The sequence below is a fragment of the Sciurus carolinensis genome, chromosome 12, assembly GCF_902686445.1.
Source record: "Sciurus carolinensis chromosome 12, mSciCar1.2, whole genome shotgun sequence".
In the NCBI taxonomy this organism is placed as follows: Eukaryota; Metazoa; Chordata; class Mammalia; order Rodentia; family Sciuridae; genus Sciurus; species Sciurus carolinensis.
The window spans coordinates 48,660,123-48,681,242 of record NC_062224.1 but is presented as its reverse complement, the minus strand read 5'-3'; the positions used below and the strand labels follow the sequence as shown (position 1 = coordinate 48,681,242).

General features: G+C 34.0%; 1 protein-coding gene across 3 annotated transcripts in view; it reads right to left on the bottom strand.

The window, feature by feature from the left end:
- Positions 1-21,120, bottom strand: part of Odad2 (outer dynein arm docking complex subunit 2) — a 189,894-nt gene that overhangs the window by 81,453 nt on the left and 87,321 nt on the right. For 2 of the 3 annotated variants that reach the window (XM_047521167.1, XM_047521168.1), the window contains exon 17: positions 6,835-6,949. The exons of the other annotated variant lie outside the window; for it this stretch is intronic. In XM_047521167.1, the coding sequence (XP_047377123.1) occupies positions 6,835-6,949 (115 nt within the window). The remainder of the gene's footprint in view (positions 1-6,834; positions 6,950-21,120) is intronic. 3 annotated transcript variants of the gene reach the window in all.

Sequence of the window (21,120 nt, the reverse complement as noted above, 5' to 3'; positions counted from 1 at the left end):
CTGAAAATGTGTTCTAATGTATATGCTGTTAACAATATAAAAAATGGAAAACATCTGTTTCCAACAGTTGACATATCATCATCCATACACATGGACACATGTGTTCAGTGTGCTTAGGTTTCATGATGCCTGACAGACGTGGCAGGGACCCCAAAGTAGCAATAACTTGGCTGAAGGCCAAGCTTGTGCTTTCTTTCCATTTTGTGTCACTCTCAGCTATAACCGACAATGGCTGGTTTCTGTAGCATTACTGTCAGCGTCATTAATCCAAAGAAGTTACCTATTTCAAAATGATGTCAAATCCTATGATTCATAAGTTAACACCCTGAAAACTACTTGCAAAAGCATCATATATGAAAAAAAAATGTGGAAAGGCTTCCTTTGCAAAAGGCAATCTTTCCTGGAGAGCTGAGTCATTAATTTACCTAAATGGGGGAGGGTTTAGAAGGAAGATGGGCCAAAATCTCTGCCAAGATCACTTCCAGTTCCATTGTTTTACTGCAAGCTAGGAACCCTGACATATTCAAAAAACATTTCAATCCAAAAGGCACTGGATTCTGAAATACAGGATTAGTTTATGTACAACCAAGAAAGAGAAAACACTACTGTTGACATTTGACATTATAAAAGTATTCCGTGGGAGTTATGTTCAAATTTTTACCAATGAGACAGAGGTAATTTTATTTTCCCTATATGAAAGAACATTCTAGAAAGACTCTAGTGAAATTTTTGTTTCATGTAAGCTTGCTCTGTTCTTTAACACTGGAAACATAATTGCATAAATAAATTATAACATTGCCTGAAAGTAAAATACTAGATGGTCAAAGAAACTTAGACAAGGATAAATAATGTAGAGAATCAGATATTCATTGTTAAGGAGAAAAAAAATGCTAGTTGTTGTAGTGGTTATCTCCAAGTCCTGAAATTACAGATAATATTTTTCCTCTGCTTTATTTCCTAAATTAGCATAATGAATATATAACTATACACAAATTTATTTAATTCTTGAGATATACCACTCTTTTTTTCAGTTGTCTTACAAAAACAACACTCTTCATTGCTTGTCTATTTTAGATTTGGGTACCAAAACAATACCCACTAACCACAGGTGGCCACTTAAACTTTAATTAAAATTTAAGACAACTAAAAATTCATTTCTTCAGTCATATTAGTAATATCTCAACGCCCAACAGCCGTACTTGGCCAGTAGTATCCATATTTGAGTGGTACATTTTCATCATTACAGTTTTTTAGCTGGAGCTTTCTTAGACCTTGGTTTGACTGGAATCTGTATAAATAATGAGATGCTATCTAATTTGAGTATTATAAGTTGCTTTCTTTCCTCCCTCTTGCCTTTCTGAGCACATGATCTATCAAGCTCTACCCCTGAAGTATTCTTCTGTGTTAAGAAAATGAATTTTGTATAGAAAGATGTAAGGAGGGGCAGGAATGTAGCTCAGTGGTACAGCCTAGCATGCCTAAGGTCCTGGATTCCATCCCTAATGCATATGAAAAAAATTGCTGGCCTGGTAACCTATGCCTATACTCCCAGGTACTTAGAGGCTGAGAGAGGAGGATCACAAGTTTGAGACTAGCCTCAGTGAAATTGTGAGACCCTGTCTCAAAATGAAAAACAGAAAGGAAAGGGGATCAGTACCTTGGATTCAATCCCTAGTACCAATCAACATATAAATAAACAAACAACTAAATAAATGAAAAGATGCAAGGGGGGAGGACCAATATAATATTCAGCTTATGACCCTGAAAAATAGGATTTCTCAAAAAGAATACATCCTTGTAAATCAGGTTACTTCTTTGAGGAAAGATATGTAAATTTCCCCCTCTCCCACTTCAAAGGCCAGATCTGGGACCCTAGACTAATCAATGGTCTTCAAAATTTGTGCACACATATCCCATCCAGTATATTTTTGAAAGGTTGCATATCTTCCTCATCCATTTTAAATGGACATCTAAAAAAAGTTTTCATCATAAATTGAGTCATAAAAGATAAATCTTCTGATAGTTATATATACCATCTAATTTTTGATTCTGCATATTTAGTTAATTCAATTTATCAAAAAGTCCTCCATATTACCCAATCAGAAAAGCCAGTCCTTATTGTTGAAATAATCAGCCAAATTAGTAATCTAGTAAAAAATTTGACTTTAAGTTTTTAAATTTGCATAAGGTTATTAATGCAGATAAATCCCTTTGGTAAGTATCTCACATTTGAATTCAGAATCGAAGATAGGTAGAAAAAAAAAGGAGGGAAGGAAGGAGGGAAGGAAGGGAGGGAGGGAGGGGAGAGAGAGGCTGGCAGTGTCTTTGCTGCCTGGATGAACTTCCCAGAACTTTCTTGGCTTTGCTCTCACTGGACACACCCTCAGGAATTTTGCATCCTGAACTATACATTTGCTTGGCATTCCACAAGTTTTTTATACCACTCAAAGCAATGTGCTTTTTGTGTGTGATTAAGAACCAGCGAGAGCCTTGCCTTTCTTTCTCTCTTCATGTGTGTGTTTTCTAAATGTAGATACATACGCACTCAGGCCTCCCCATACTAACCATTCCTGAAACCTCAGCTATCTTCTGGATTTCATGTGGCCGTCTTCTCTGAAACAGCCTGTAGAAAGAGCTATTAATTCCCTTTTCCTTCTATTTCCTTCTCTTGTTTCATTTCTCATCAACTGCCACTAGCTTAAACTCAATTCTCAATGGAAATGGCTATGTCCTAATTCTCTAATGTCATATTTTTAGTTTTCACAGGTAATTGTCCTATCGGGGGTCAAAGACACTATTGAACCTGCCCGTTCTTGCTTGCTTTAGCTCCTTTCTGGGCTTTCTTGCAATCACCCTCTCCTGGCCATTCCATCCCCGCTCCGTCTTCCTCTCTGATTTTGCGCTGTCAATGGTGATCTCCTCCCACTCCGCTCCCTCTCCCTTTCATCAGCTCCCCTACATGCTGATGACGCCCACACATTCTCTCCTGACATCCATATGCATGTATTCAAATGACTGGACATCACTACTGGATGAAAAACAAATTCAACATCGTTTCTAAAATCAAGCTCTCATATTTGATAAAGGTATACACCTAGTTGTCAAAGTTAAACAAAATTCTGAGTCTTTTGTCTGAGTCTGACCTCCTCTTCACAGCCAAAATTCAGTCACTCACCAATTACTAATTCTACCTCTCATTTCTTTTATTGATTCTTCTCCCCATTCAAACTGCCACTCTACTAGGTCAAATTCTAATTATTTTCATCTCAGTTATTGCAACAGCTTAATTAGTCACCCACTCAAACACTCTCCAATCATCCATGCTACCCATGCCACTTCCTTGTTTAATAAGACTCTTATACGTTTGCATTATCAAAAGAACAAATGCATACGTAAGTTCTTGGTGCAATGCAGTTCTTGGTGAGAGAAGAGGACAAGCAGAGATCTCTCCTTCCTGAATCTGTCTCTCTTTCAAGATGAGTAAGGAGAAAGTTGAGGTTGAGAAAAATTCAGACACTAAGTTGATGAGGGTGGGGAGGGTGCGGAGGACAGGTGAAGTTCAAGAGAAAAGGACCAACAGCAGCTCTCAGTGGAGTCTTGGATCTAGTCTAGGCCCTGGGGCCAAGAGCAAAGAAGAGGAAGACTGGATCATGTTTAAGGTCCCACTTAGTTCAGTTTAGGTTGCCAGCATAGAAGACCAGCCAGAACTGGAAGCCTGCACAGGAATAATGAATGTGACAAATAGGCAGATGTGGAGTTGAAAATCCATAATATAAGACACAATTTATACATAATAACAGCACTAAGTAGAAATAGTTTCTATACAAAATAACATCTCATCAATAATATTAAATTCTATATTTAAACTGACATTTTCAATAATTGAGAAATAACTAGTATCTATAACATTTTTTTCTAGTCTCTATAACATTTTTCCTTAGCATGTTTCCCACTACCTAACATGTATTTTTTTGGTTGGGGGGGTACTGGGGATTGAACTCAGGGTCACTTGGCCACTGAACTACATCCCCAGCCCTATTTTGTATTTTATTTAGAAACAGGGTCTCACTGAGTTGCTCAGCACCTCACTTTTGCTGAGACTGGCTTTGAACTTGTGATCCACCTGCCTCAGCCTCCTGAGCCACTGGGATTACAGGTGTGTGCCACTGCACCCGCCAAACATGTATTTTTAATTCTCTGGTAGTTTGAAATCAGCTTGTTACTGCGATAACGGTCTATCGGTATTAATTTTATTTGATGCCACTACTTTGAGAGGAATTCTGTCTTAATAATGTAATGAAACTTTAAAGTCATATTATCAACATAAATTCATATTTAACTGAAATTACAATCATGTAGTTGCTCATTATTGCTTCTTATAACTCACATTAATCTCTCTTCGAATCTTTTATTTTTTAATATTTTGTACTAGGGATTGAACCCAGGGGTGCTCAACCACTGTGCCACATTTCCAGCCCCTACCTTTTAATTTTTTATTTTTATTTTGACACAGGGTCTCACTAAGTTATTTAGGGCCTTACTAAGTTTTTTAGGGGCTCACTAAGTTAAGTTGCTGAGACTGGCTTTGAACTTGTGACCCTCCTCCCTCAGTCTCCTGAGTCACTGGGATTATAGGCTTGTGCCGTTGTTCCCAGCTGGAATCTTTATTTTGCTGGAATGCTAAAGTAAAACCTTTTTTTCTTTTCCAGAAAAGGTTCATCGGGGATAAACTTTCTGAATTCTGCCATTTCTAAAAGAAAAAAATCTCTATTCTATCCTTACTCTCTACCGTCACTCAAAAGCTAGTTTTGTAGGATATAGAATTCCAGGATAAAAATATTTTCCACTAAGACAGGAAGGGCTATGTTCTTACTAGTAAATTCTTTCAGAATTTATTGTGGATGATGTTAGGTCTAATGCCAAAGTGATGTGATTTTGTTCTTTCATAACTTTTTTTCTTTAATTTCTGGAAACACCAAGTTTAAATTTATGTATAGGTATGGACTTTTTTGTTTGCTTGTTTTCCTGCTTGGCACAAAGTTAATCTTTCCAATCTGAAGACCAGAGTCTTTCTTTAGAAATCAAGCTTAAAGAACCTTCCTCTTCAAGAAAAAATGATTATTTCTTCTCCTCAACCACTTTCCTACTTTTAATGTATTTTTGTGTCCTGTTTTCATTTTATTTTTATTTTATATTTTTATTTATTAGACTATCTTCCAGATAGTCATTTTGATCATAGTATTCCTCTTTTCTATTATATTTATTGTTTTGCCAAATAATTTTAATTTCAATAAAATCTTCTCTGTATTTCTCTTTTATAACCACCTATTTGGACTGTTCTTGGAGGATCCTTAAAGTATGTTTTAAAATTTTAATGGTATATTCTGTTTCTTTCATTTTTTCGGTTTCCTCTGAAGTTAGTTCTGCTTATTAATCTTGGTTTGACATTTTTTTATTGTTAGAGCATGATAGTTGAGTTAGTTTTGAGAAAATCATACATGTAAGGAATTTGATTTCAATTCCCATTTCCCCCACATGGTTTGTCTTTTTAGTATTATTTCTTAAATACATGATGATCCTTCACTGTTCACATTTATGTATGAAGGACTGAGCTGATATCGAAAGTAACCAATGGTGGTTATTCTTCAAGGATGTATATTGATCTTCCCCAATAGGCTTCTTTCTCCCTAAATAATATAATTTAAATTTTGTATTTAAAAATGTCTTTGAACTTTAAAAGGAATCGTATTATATAATGTATTCTGCAGGTTTTTTTTACTTATTTATTAATTTATTTATTTACATTTTTTTTTGTGGTATGGGGATTGAACCCAGAGCCTTGTGCAATGCTAGGCAAATACTCTATACATCTCCAGCCCTTGCTTAATATTTTTGTGAGATTTATCAATATCAATGAAAACATTAACTTCATTTTTTAATTGTTGCATTGTATGATATGGTATGAACAGACTACTGTCTTATTGTTCATTTCTTATAGAATGACATTTGAGAACTTTTCAATTAGTTTGCTGTGATAAATAATGGTTCCATTAATGAACTTGGAGTAAGTCTCCTCTATTTCTAGCATACGTCACAATTCACTTTTCACAAATGATTACACTTAGGATACTATTTAGAATCATGTTAAATTTATTATAAAAATAAAATCCTTTAGCTAAAAGCATTCAACAGAAAGAAATAGCATTGGCAACAAGGATCTTCAAGGGAAATCTCAAAACTGATAGAAAAATGCTAAAGAGAAATAAGCTAAAAAAGAGATCTTTAAAAGAAAATAATACAATTTACAAAGTAAGAGCTAAAATAGACTTCAGAAACTTCTAATTCAGATGTTAATGAGAGATAAGAAAAGTGAGTGAGGCACAGTAAAATTATGAGACCTCTTCAAGGTAATGTAGACCTGAGTGGGCTTTCACTGCTGGCTATAGCTACAATAAAAGAAGTCAAGCTTCCCACAATGCTTTCCTTCTTTGTAAGGAGCAGGTAAAACATGGATGATTTTCTTTTCATCCAAGAATTAAAAACTTCGGCTTGTCTTTATTCTGATTTACAGGGTATTTGTTTCAATTGCATAAACCAAGTAGAACTTTGTAAGCACTGCCTTCAGACACTAGTTTTATTTGGCATTTTGAAAGTGACCAGAAAAAGGCACTGCTCAAAAATTACTTTTGCATAAACATTGTTTATCACTTTTTTCCACAAGATCAAGGTAACCATAGGTAAGTCAAAGGCAATTGGTAAACTGTGGTGACATTATTCAATATAGTATTAGAGACTGTAGATTGATTGACGGACTGATTTGTAGTTTGTTCCTACCTTTGCATTTTCAATGCATGGACAGAGGGCCCACGCTGCACTGGCCTTCACATCTGGGTGTGGATTTTTCAGTAGGGACCACAACAAACGAACTCCATCTAAGCGATCAATTATTCTACGGTGAAACCAAAAGTAGTGGCATAAACCATTATTAGTAAGAGAAAATGAAAACTTGACCCATCTAGTCACATAATACTAATTAATTTTTTTCTCATTTTGACATTTTGCTTGGATTTTTTTTTTTTTCAAAGCATCAAGAACAGCAGGATTATGCTGTTGAATCGTCAGTCCTCTGATTTTGGTTTTAAGTTCACAACACGAAAGCAAGCTGCATGATAATTACGAGTCACATAAACTTAAAATCAAGCCACGTAATTTTTTAATTAGTGGTACACAGACTGTTAGCTAAATTTAAAAATACTGGTTTCTTTCATATAATAACATCTAAATACTTTCCAAAATAAATATTTATGCCTCAAAGCTGTGTAGTTACCTTTTTTATTTGGTCTATGTTTAATTGACTTACCTTACTGTATGACATATTTTGAACTCCTTCGGTCCTAATCTAGCATTAGGAATTAAAATCATTACACCACAGTGCATCCTTTGTTGAGCACGAATAACACATAACTTGTTTTCCATGTGCTCCCTTCCCAGCAAGACTAACATTGCAGACTGTGTTATAATTACTTAAACACACTGTAATCAAAATATCTTCATGACTAGCTGAAAAATGAATTATCATCAGAGTCATCTCTACACCATCTGTCTTCTGTTTATATATCAATCAGTCCCAGGAGCATAACCTTGCAATAAGGTCCACGGAGTACTTGGAGTTGAGAAGGCCAAACAAAACTTAATATCCTTCACAAACATGGCTTTGTTCAAAAAGATATATTAAACTCAAAGCAGATGAAAAAAGATAAAGAACATCAGAATTTCTTTGATTTTTAATATCCATTTGAATTAAACACATGCAGTTTATAGCCACAGAATAAATTCGACTAGCTTAAAATGCCATGCAAATTATTCCTTGAACACTGACATTAAAACAAATCTACTTTTCTTGATTACCTGAGATGAGTTTGCCAGAAAAAGAAAAGCATTATTCTTCCAAGTAGGATATCAGTTTTGCATAATCTTGTAAAATGAGTGATGTAAATAGCCTGTAGTAAGATATAAACTCTCTAAAAAATGATTTCTAAGAGGAAAAAAAGGTGCATTTTACATGAAAATTTAACTAAAACGTCTGTTAGGCCTATAGCTTTCTGACAATTCATGTTTGAGAACAGTTTTATTTCTGTATGCAAACTATAAAGAAACACACTAGGTACTTCACAAAGAAGGATTTACTCTTAAAATTTAAATTAAAAGGGCTACTGCCTTATATATGCTACTGAAAATGTAACTAATGCTGATCCCAGCATCTCTGCATTTTTTCACAAAATTTTACAGTGAAAAATGTAAATGATTGTCTTCCTTCTCAGATTTTTCAGCAAATTTAGCATTTTGAATATTTAAATATTCACTGTTAGACATAAATTGTCATTAGAGTGGAAGTCATTTTTACACACAGAGTTTAAAAAGTATAGCTCAAACCTGAACACCCTTCCCCAGACAGAATTTCACAATAAACTATAAAAATTCATTATTAATTTAAAAACTAGATCTATTATTTTCCCACTTTCACCCCCAATACTAAGCAATTCATTAGCTGCCCAGCTATAAAGGATGAGGATTGTAGCCCCAATACTAGTATCTAAAAGAAGATTCAGCACAGCATAGAATAATAACCAGACACAAGAAAGACATTATTAAAAAAAAAAAAATTGCAAACACAGAAACGAACAAATACAGGGATAGCAAACTTTGAAATTTAGTCTCGCCCTTCCATCGTCCCAGCCTCTGCATGAAATCATTTACTGCTGGTTTCTACTTCATGAACTCAAGTACCTGCCCCTGCTTCCCTGTTCTCTATGCCAGCATCCAATCCAGGTCTTTACTATCTTAAGTCAAGATTGCTCCATTGTGTTTTCATTCTCTCTTCTTTTCCAGGCATCCTGTAAATCCCTGTGAAACTAACTCTCCTAAAGAAACTTAGAGCTTCTTCAGAAGCTTCTTATGATGAGGATCCCAGGGATATTCAGACTCCATGACACTATCTAGACCATTCTTCTGGTTTTTTTTCATTAAAATTTTTTTTTTATTTTTACAGACACATTTTGATTCATTATACACAAATGGGGTACAACTGTTCATTTCTATGGTTGTACACAATGTAGATTACACTATTCATGTAATCATACATATATATAGGGTAATACTGTCTGTTTCATTCTACTGTTTTTCCATCCCCACCCCTTTTTCCTCTACACCATCCAAAGTTTCTTCATTCTTCTCTTCCCCCCAGCATCCCCTCCTCGTTATATATTGTCATGCACTTATCAGAGAAAGCATTCGGCCTTTGGTTTTTGGGCTTGGCCTATTTCACTTAGCATGATATTTTCCAACTTCATCCATTTACCAGCAAATGCCATTCTATCAATGCTTGTTAACAATTCACAATCAAAAGATAATTTTTCAGGGGAAAAATGTCTCCAATGGCTTCCTACTGCCTGTAGGATATTAAAACCCCAATTCCTGAGTCAATATTTAAAATTTTAAGGCAGCTGTATTATTCCTCCCAATTCAAGTAATTGCTCATAAAACTCCTTGACTATCTACTAAATACTAAGTACTAGGCACAGAAATAACATATACAGCCAATTCTCATTACTAAGGGTAGTTATGTTCTAGAAAGTCACTGCTAACACTAACTGAGCAAATACTGAACCACACTGTAACTAGAGGAAATATAAAATTTTCTTCCTGTGAGTCTCCTGTCTGAACACTTTCATCAATCAATCAATATGTGTCTTATTTTCTTTTTGTTTAAAAACACTTTAATATTTTGTTGAAACACTAACATCAAACATATGCATTATACCTCATGCCTGAACACAAATATTTCCTCTCTAAAGCACAGTCTTCTGGTGCTTAGAAAAACTGGACGGCATGTCAGGATAATGCTTAGGGGTCATCTGATACACAAACCTAATCACAAACCTAAACCACAAACCTAAAGCACAAAAATATGAAAAACATGGCACTAAAAACTGTCAAAAGCATATTATTTACAGGATGAGAGCTGACATGAGGAGACAAGGTGTCTCCTGATCGCAGCTGGGAACATGTACACTGGGCAATTGAAAAACTGAAATTTTCCCTGCTCTCTCATGTCCACAGATGAGAGCGGAAGTATGAAGGCATATTTGTAAACTTTGTTTTCATATAAAGTTCAGTGAAGGCATGAGTTCATCAATACAGAATCTACAAATAATGAGGGCTGACAGTATGTCAATTGCCCTTCAGGAAACGACAGTCTAGTGAGGGGTCATTGCAACCTATTAGAATGATGCCACAATAGATTTTTTCCTGGGGTTCCCCCATGTGGTCACAGAGAAGACACTCTTACAAGACTACACAAACTCTTCTCTCAACTATCAGAGATGCCGATGCCTCCTCCAGTTTCTACTCAAATAAGGTGTCATTTAAGGTCATAAAACATCTCTATCATAAATCCTCTAGTTTCTCCCTTCTTTAATGTCTTTAAAAATTTGCCATCCCCTTTGCTGGAACTTGAAGTACACTGCTTCGCCTTGTACCCGCATGTGCACACTTCTTATCTCCTCAAATACTGTGTGATTTCTTTCACAGCAGGAATCATCTATTGCCCACCATGCACAGGGCATAAAACCATGGCCAGCAAATGTTTCTTAAATGGATCTGAAACAGGACACTTTGGCTTACTTCTCTTTCAGAGAATCAAAAATCTTTCCCAGTATAAATACATTCCTTTTGAACTTCAACTTCCAAAGTACATGTTCAAATTCTGTATCTTACCAGTAATACTTTCCTTTGAAGCTGTCTTTGGGTTGAAGGAATATTTACACAGAATTTCTTTACGACTTTACTGTTTTTTGCATATATCCTGATGGGTTTATAGATGGTATTGATTTATATCACTGTTCATTTTCAATGGGTCTAACCACTTTTGTCTAGTTCTTTTACCATCTTCTTCTCGATTTATTTCTGGTAGTAGGTTAGCTCTTCCCATTTACCAACAGAATTTTATAATAATAGCTTGACTTTATAAAAACAAAGCTGAATTACATTTTTCAAAATCTTCAACTTTATCATGGAAATCAAACTGCCTGGCTATTAGAATAACAGCTCTAGATGTTCATATTCAAGCTGTTTTTTTTAAACAAACCAAAAAGACACAGCTGCTTGTTATGTTTCTTGATTTCTCTTGTTACATTAACATTTGCCAGAACTGTTACAGAGTCTGGCTGGCTCGCCTTACTGTTGAGGCCACATATGTGAACAAATGTGAACAGTTTGTGACCATATCCTGGGCATGGGGAGGGTTAGGTAGGGTTTCCTTCTGGCAAAACCAATGTATCTATTTTGAAACCATAATTTTGCATGTTTTCTAAAAATTTCACAGTATTTGCTGCAAATTACCCTAATGAACACTATCGTATGACAACAGAAAAGCTCAAACCAAGTATGGCAGGCAGAATAACATCAAGTGACCCAAAAACCCATGATGTTCTTAAACCACAACACGAAGAGATGCAACTGAAATCTACAGATTTGGAAACCATGTTGGAAAGTCAGTATAAAGGGAAATATAAATGCATGTCAGAATTAAAATGATCATCCTTAAAAAAAACAAATTAGAAAAGAATTTTGCTTTAGAAAATTCCTCACAGTTTTTGTGATTTTTATCTCTATGCATTATTCTAAAGAGACATTGGGTGACCAAATGTAGAGAAAAGACAGTCACTAGAGAAGTATACCAAGATTGTTTGGGTTTTGGTACGGTAGAAAAATAATCTATTCTTTTATCAGAAAAAATTATTCACTCACCACTCACACAGTCAGCTATTGCAACATATGGCAGAAAATGTTCATTTGTCCAACTCTTTGTAATGCTCAAAGAGCATTTGGGTCATTTAATTATACTGGGGACCAACAGATCTCTCCTTTGTAAAGATGCAATTTTCCCTTTTCATGGAGTAACTATCTGTGAGGTCATAACTTTGTCACCCCAAGATGGTCCTGTCTCAATAACCTTTTCCTATTTTACAGTTTTGCTTTCTGTTTTACCTTTACATAACTGTGACCAAAAGATCTGACAAGAACAACTAGAGGAGGATAGTTTATTTTAGGCTCAGCATTTCAGAGGTTCAGTCCAGAGTGAGCCAACTATGGGCCCAAGGTGAGGCAGAACATCATGGCAGAAAGGCATGAAGAAAGAAAGCAGCTCAGAACATGGCAACCAGGAGCAGACAGAACACTGCTCACCAGGGACAAAATATAAACCTCAAAGGCACACTGCTAGTGACATACCTCCTCTAGCCACACCCTACCCTCCAGCAACAGTTATCCACTTAATCCATACCAATGAACTAATCCACTGATTACGTTACAGCTCTCACAATCTAATCATTTCACCTCTGAAACTTCTTGCATTGCCTCACACATGAACTTGTGGAGGACCCCTCATATCTAAGTCATAAAAGTATCTAATAATTATCCTTGCTTAAAAGAAATATTTTATTCAGAGTCATAAACTGATGTTCCATTTCTGTCCATCTACCAATTTAGGAGTAACATTCTTCTATAAAAAGTTTCCTTTCATCAATTAGAGATGAATCATAAGATGAATATTTAATTTTTCCCCTTTAACGACCAATTTCTGGTTACTGCCACTGAAAGCAAAAAAGATTTTCCACCTCTTTCTCTCTTGTTCATTCTTCCTCAGCACTTAAATAGTCGTGCAGTTAAGTCTATCAATTATTTCATCCTATGTTGAGAAAAGCCACACTCCAAGACAATGAAAACATAATACTTCTCTTAACCTCTTATAATTTACTTTGTTTAAATGTTTTAATTACTTGAATCTTCTGTAAGGAGGTAGAGATCTAATCTTTTTTTTTTCCTTTGGGAAAATCACCAAGGAGAATTAGCCTGACATCTGGGGACAGAGCTGGGACAGGTGAGGAGAGGGACCAACACAAAGGAGAAGCCTTATATGGGAAGTCAGATGCTAAACAAGGTGAAGGGGTAAAAAGACCAGGGGAGGATTAACCACAGCCCAGTACAAGAGACTGAATAGGATGAAGAGAGCATCTCATGGCTAGTCAGTCCAACGTGATGAATCAGAACCACAGCAGGGAAAGAACATCTGCAAAGGGGCGGAAGATTGGTTATATGCAGGTAGAACGATCAAATAAGTAAGGATGGAAGTTGGTTCTTCACTGTCAATGAAAAAGTAATACAAATAAAGAAAAAAGCAGAAATAAACAAATTTTCAACCATGACTGAAAGAATAGAACAAATTTGTAAAAAATGAACAATACAATCAATTTGATTTGATCAGTGCTTTTAAAACATAACACAAAACTACAGCAGAATATACATTTTTCCATAGTGCAAATGTTATATTTACAAAGGTAAGCATATGGCCAGGCAATAAAGCCAAATAGGAAAGAAATCAAATCACAGAAAATATGCTCTCTGACACTACAGTTTGAAATTAGAAATCAATGACAATATGATATCTAGAAAATACTCGATGTTTTGGAAATCAACATTTACAAATGACTCCTGGATTCAAGGAGGGCTAAAAAAATAAATAAAGGCAAGCAAGAAATGAAAGAAATACCTGCACTCCTGTGTTTATTGCAGCACTGGATCAATGGATGAATGGATAAATAAAAAGTGTTATAGATACACAATGGAAATCTATTTAGCCATTAAAAGAATGAAATCCTACGAATTTTTAAGTCAGATACAGTAACACAAATGTTCTCACTCATATGTGGAAGCTAAAAAAGTCATTTTCACAGAAGTAGGAAACAAAATAGTGATAATTAGACAGTAGGAAGGAAAGGTAAGAGGGGATAGAAGGCGGTCAGATAATGGATCAAAAGTACAGCTAGTTAGACATGAGGAATAAGTTCCGGTGTTTGGTAGAGTGACTACAGTTTACAACAATAGGTTATATAATCATATAAAAGACTTGAGAAAAGGAGTTCAAAGCTTCCCAACCCCAAAAGACAAATGTTTAGGAAGGAAATGATAATTAACTTGATTTAATCATTATACACTGTATACATGTATTGAAATATCACATTGGACAACAAATAACAAAAATAAAGACAAAAATTAATAAAATGGAGAATGGACTAAAGTGGATAAAATGAACAAAGTTTGGGTTTTTTTTTTTTTTGAAAGATGAAAAACTCATAAGCCATTAGAGCAAGGGTTGACAAACTTTTACTGTAAAGGGTCAGAGAGTAAATGGGCTTTGTTGGTTACACATGATTACTGTCATATATTCTACTTTGTTTTATGAAACAACTTAAAGAGGTAAAAGCCATTTTTAGCTCACAGGTTATTTAAAAAATGGGTCAAAAATTCCCCAGAATAGACTGATCTATGAGAGAAAGAAAGAAGACAAATTACCATCATTACAGAACTTACAAATGATAAAAGAATGATTCAAAGACTAACACAGTGATACTAGAAGTAAATTTCTCGAGCAACACAAATGATCAAAATGGACTCAAGAAGAAATTGAAAACCTAAATGGTGCCATATCTAATCTTAAAAAAAGCATTTGTGGTTTTAAAAAATAAATAATAAAAACTCTTTCCACAAAATCCACAAGATTTGGCTAGTGAATTCTATCATAAATTTAAGAGATAATCCTACACAAGATTTATCAGGAAAATAGAGGAAAAATAATTTCTCAACCTGTTTTATGAGGCCTAATTCTAAAACTTGACAAAGATATTATATGAAAATAAAACCACAGACCAATGTAACTCATGAAAATAAACACAAAATCCAAAACACCAACAAACTGAATGCAAAATACATTGAAAGGGTAAAACGACAAAGTCAGAATGATTTCTTCAAAGGAAAGAAAGACTGGTTCAACCTTCCAAAATCAATCAATGTAATTCACCTTATTAACAGAACAAAATAAAAACCATCTGATTATCTCAAGAGAGGCAGAAAAAGCATTTTATTCAATCTAAAATTCATTTATATTTGAAAATAAAGCTTGCACTAGGAATAAATAAAATCATCTTTAATATACAAATTATTCATAAAAAGAATGAACTGTAATTTGCAGTTACGTGGATGGAACTGGAAGATACTATAGTAAGTGAAATAAGTCAGGCACAGTAAGATAAATACAGCATGTTCTTAATCTTGTGTGGAAACTAAAAAACTTGTTTTCAGAGAAGCAGAGAACCACAACCAAAAATCAAGTAGGTAACTTCATACTTAATGTTGAATAATTAAATGCTTTTTCCCTGAGGTCAGTAATGGCAGAAAGATGTTTGCACTAACTTCACTGTAACAAAGGTACTCTCCTGTTTAATAAGAAAAAGAAAAAATTGTGTAAAGATTAGGGAAGAGGGAAGGAAAGAAAACTCTTATGATTTGCAGATAACACAATTCTATATGTAGAAAACTCTATGGTATCTACAAAAAATTAGAAAAAACAAAGTTAGCAAAGTTGCAAGAATACATAAAGGTATGTCTGAATATATAAAAATATTAAAAATAAATTATATATCTATTGTTTAAAACAAACTGGAAAATAGTTAAAATTAATTACCAATTACAATAGCATAAATAGATACTAGCAAAATATGACAAAAAATGAGTAGGATTTCTATATTGATAAGTACCAAAGTATTGCAGAAAGAAATGGAAAATCCAAGTAAATGGAGATACTGTGTACCATCATAATCAACTGGCAATCTCAGTGCCATTAAGATTTCCATTCTTGGGGGCTGGGGTTGTAGCTCAGTGGTAGAGCGCTTGCCTAACATATGTGAGGCACTGGGTTTGATCCTAGCACCACATAAAAATGAGTGAATAAAATAAAGACATGGTGTCCATCAACAACTAAAAATATTTTCTTAAAAAGATTTCCATTCTCTCTAAATTGATCTATAGATTCCTAGCAATAATTATTAAAATCTGCTAATACTTTTTAAAATTTAGATGAAATGATTCAAATCTAGAGTAGCCCAAAGCTCAAAAACTTGGAGGATTTATACTACTTATTATAAAGCTATAGTACTCAAGATAGTGCAGTACTGGCATAGGGAAGGAAGGAAAACTGGATTGATGGAAAAAAGAGTTCAGAAATAGACCCACTCATTGACAACCAATTGAATTTCAACCAAGACACCAAGTTAAGCAAAAGGAAAATAATTTCAAGAAATTATATTGAACCATTGAATATTGCATGAAAAAACTTGCCCCCTTTTACTCCATACTTTAAATTAGCAAAATTCACTAACTGTGAAAGAAAAACTGATAAATCAGATTTCATTGAATTACAAGTGCTTGCTAAAAGGCAGCCTAAATGTTTATTGGGAAGAAGTTATTGCACAGCACAGATATGTAGTAATGGATTTGTATCCAGAATATGTAAAGGACCTTCTTAAATTAACAAAGACAATACAATTAAAACTAAATAAAAACCTTGAATGGATCACAAAAGAATATATACATATGGGTAATAGTACATGAAAAATTAATGTCATTAATTATCAGAGAATGAAAATAAAATGGCATACCATTTGATCCTATTAGACTGACTAATTTTAAAGAAGACTGATAACACTAAAGTGGGATTGTAAAATCGTACAATCACTTTTGTGCATTATTTGAAAGTTTCTCGTAGTGAAAAATTTACTATGTATCCAAGAATCCAATGCTAAGACTATACAAAACTAATATGCAGTAATGGAAATAAAAAGTAGTTTCTTGGGGTGGACATGAGGATTGACTGGAAGACAGCATGAGACAACTTTCCAAGGTAAAGGAAATGCTCTGCATCTACTTTTGGTTGACAGTTATATGAGTGTATGTAACTGCTAAAACTCATCAAACTGAATGGTTAAATGCAAAAACAACTCATTAATTTTGAAAAACATAAATCAGAAAACACAAGCACATACTATATGCTGTCCATTCAAATATACTCCAAATTGAAACCAAACTATAGTTTACAGGGATGCATGCCTAAGTATAAAATTATGAAAACAAAGCAAGATATTGATAACCATGAAAGGCAAGAAAAGGACAATCTGCAGAGTAAAGAGAGGTACATTGGATGGGTTATGATGAGAAGAGACAACTAGGGGACTCGATATGATCACAGACACAATTCTTGGCTTGGAGAGCTTACTGATGTATTCGTTTTCACTTTGTACTTTACTTTGTGTGTATTATATACTTCACTAATTCACAGTTTTAAAATGTTGTTTTTGTTTCATTGTAAACCGACATACACATGTGCTCTCACACAAGAAATAGTACTGAGGAGCTCATTTATGCAGCTATTAAACTAAGTATATATTACAGTTAACCGGTTGAGATATACAATGCGGTAAAATAAAAACAACATGATGCTCAAATAACAAAATCCCTAGAACATGTCCTAAAATAAGTTTCAGAAGAGTGAATGATTCATTTAAAGCTTTTCATTTCACATTTTTGTATCTCAGTTAAATCTGCATGTTTTAAAAAGCATGCAGATGAAAGACAAAAGAAATGTGACTGGAAGGAAAGATGTTGTCATTGAGACAAAGAGGCAAAACACACATTCTGTGCCTTGTATAAACCCTGAAAGGTCGCAGACGCTGGTTCTATGGCAAAAGGGATATCTGGGAAGCCACAAAGAGATTAAATCCCTTCTGTATACAAACAAGCATAGCTTTACTTTTTTTTCCTTCTTAAAAAGAACAAATAAGCCCATGTAAAAAGTCTTTAAAAAACTATGTAAATGTAACATAATTATGCTTAAACCACAGAGGACAGAAAATTTGGAGTTACAGATTCCGTGGTAAATTTTAATTCTATCCTTGTGTATATGTTTTATAAAAGAGTCTTTCATTACATGATCACATAACACTGGAGCATGTAACAATCAGTTCAACAAATGTTTATTTTACAATGTGTGGAGGGAAAATATTTTATAGGATAAATTGTGGGAAATTAGTGTATAGTTTAAAGTAAATGGTTAGGTAATACTTCTTAGAATCCTAGGCATTTTGGAACATTAATAAAATCACTTTGCCCTGATTTCCTTCTAAAGGAAATCTAACTCTTTTATAGCAAGTACTTCCTTAGACTTGAAGCTGACCTTTAAATCTTGAGGTTATTTGTTGTGGTGAAAAACTCAGGACATTGGGATTTCAGCATGTTTTAAATCATATATGACCAGGTATTTTGCATAAAATGGAGACTGAATAAAGCATGAAGATATATGAGTTTATAATAACTTTTTAAAGAAGCCTTTATCAATATTGACCTTGACAATTCATATATCTAAAAGTTGATTTTTTTAAAGGAAGAATGAAGCATTTATCTTACCTTTCCTGTGTGAGCTATACTTTAGGTCAACCAATAGTGAGATAGCAGAGCCTTCAAGTCTGATATAATCTAATAAATTATTAGATTATAAAGATAAAGGAAAAAATCCTCAAGACCCCCAGACAAAAAGGTCAAATAACCTACAAAGAAAAAATTAGATTAACATCAGGCATTTCAACAAAAGTTGTCTGTTATGAAGAAAATGTTATGAAAGAAAGTGAGAACCAAAGATGTTATATCTAGCAACGCTGTCTTCCAGGTTTTTATAGAAAAATCATTTCGATCTATTAGGAACTTCTGTAATCTTGAGCAAGTAAGTCAGGGTCTGTTCTTGAAGATTCTACTGGAAGACAAGCTCCAAACAATTAAAAGATGATAGTAAAACTTCAGCCAAACACTGAAGATGATAATGATGATGATGGTGATGTTTGTGCCTATTAATATAATTGTCAATCTAAGATTAAAACAAAGGCAGAGGACAGAATAGAATGATAATGTTCAAATGTTACATTGACAAAATAGAAATGATGCACTAAAAATGTGGGAGGAAAAGGAGACAGGAAAATAGGATAAGCCTACTGATAACTGTGGATTAAAAGGTACCAATAAAAATGGAAAAACTAAATAGCGAGTGACTAAGTTAAAACAAAAGGAGAATAAGGGCATTAGAAAATTTTGTAAGTGCAAACAGAACCACCAGAACAAAAATGCAAACCGTTCTAAATAACAACAGGAAAATTTGAAGTGCAAAGATTACAAATCTGATAAAGAATCATAGTGAATGCAATAAAATGAAAATAATTTTAAAATATTAAGACATGGTTGAGGACTGGGGAGATAGCTCAGTCGGTAGAGTGCTTTGCCTTGCAAGCACAAGGCCCTGGGTTCGATCCCCAGCACTACAAAAAAAAAAAAAAAAACAAAAAAAAAAACACATGGTTGAGACCAAACATTTTATTCATAAATGTGAATGGGTTTAACTGACTTATTAAAACGAAAAGTGTGTTTAATGTAGCTCCCAAAGCAAGACCCATCTTTATCCTGTATACAAGGGCACACTTAAAGGGATTTAGAAAGACTAAAAAGGCAGATATAACAGGTAAATGGAAATAAAAAGAAAGCAAGGGTTAAAGATCTGATAGCACATAAAATAGAAAACAGGACAAAATACATTAAGTATAGCACTAAATATTTAAAACCACAATCCACAGCCATTAGCAACTTATGGACCAAATTATACAGCTGTGGTCTTTCAGAAGCAAAAACGTCATGCAATGTAAGAAGACACAGATTAGAAGTACACTACTAAGAGATTTTATTATGCCATTTTCAACACACAGGTCAAATGCACATAAAATAATGAGGAGAGAGAGAACACCTAACTAACGTAGTCCATCTTAAGGATATATCAACTGTACTCTATTGATAGGAATACATCTTCATTCCAATTATCTGTAGAGCATTCACAAAAATTCTTTATCTATTAGGACATAAAGAAAACATCAATAAGCACCTTAAAAATAGAAAAAATAATCTACATTCTCTGACCAAAATTCAGTATAATGTAAGTATCTAACAAAAATTAAAAATATGACAGGGGTTGGAGCTCAGTGGTAGAGCACTTGCCTCGCATGTGTCAAGCACTGGGTTCTATCCTCAGCACAACACTAAAAAAAATGAATAAAAGATACTGTGCCCATCTACAACTAAAAATATTTTTTAAAAAATTAAAAATAAAGCCAGGAGCAGTGGTCTATGCCTGTAATCCCAGCAGCTCTGGAGGCTGAGGATCACAAGTTCAGAGTCAGCCTTAGCAACTGTGAGCCACTAAGCAACTCAGTGAGACCCTGTCTCTAAATAAAATACAAAATAGGGCTGGGGATGTAGCTCAGTGTTTGAGGGCCCCTAAGTTCTTTTCTTAGTCATTTAAACAGTCATTTAATACCAAAAAAATAAAAATTTTTAAAAAAGGATCTTCCTTTTGGAATTTAAAAAAAAATGTATTCAACAACTCCTGGACCAGAAAGAGAAATACAAACTAAAATGAAGGAACTTCTTAAAAATGATGACAATAAAAGCACTATAAAACTCAAAGCACAAACTATGTTTAGTATTTTCAAAAAGAATTTAAATAATTTCCTAACTTGAAAAATAGAAAATAAACCAAAAGAAAGCAATTAGGTAGCAATAAAGATAAAAGAAGAAATTATGCAGTACAAGAACATCCAATTAATAAAATAATAATAAAATAAATAACAATAAATAAAATAATAAAATAATAATAATAAAAGCACATCCAATTAATAAAATAATCTTAGCAGGGCAGGTGGCACACACCTGTAATTCCTGCTACTCGGGAAGCTGAGGCAGGAGGATTGCAAGTTCAAAGCCAGCCTTAGCAACTTAGTGAAACCTGACTCAAAATAAAAAATAAAAAGGGCTGGGGATACACACAGCTCAGTAGGAAAGTATCCCTGGGCTTAACCCCTAGTTCTGAGAAAAATAAATAAATAGACATTTTAAAAAATAATCTTTTTCAGAAAAAGAAACAAAAAAGAACTATAGCTAACCCGATTAGGGAAAAAAACACACAAACTGTTTAAATGACTAAGAAAAGAACTAAGGAACTGGTAGACTCACACAGATGCATAAGCAACTTCTACCAAATTTTCAAAGCCCAGATAATACATAGCTCAATAAGTCATTCCAGGGTATAGGAAATAAAAGAAAATGTCTTTATTCCTTTTGCAAAACAAGTATAACACT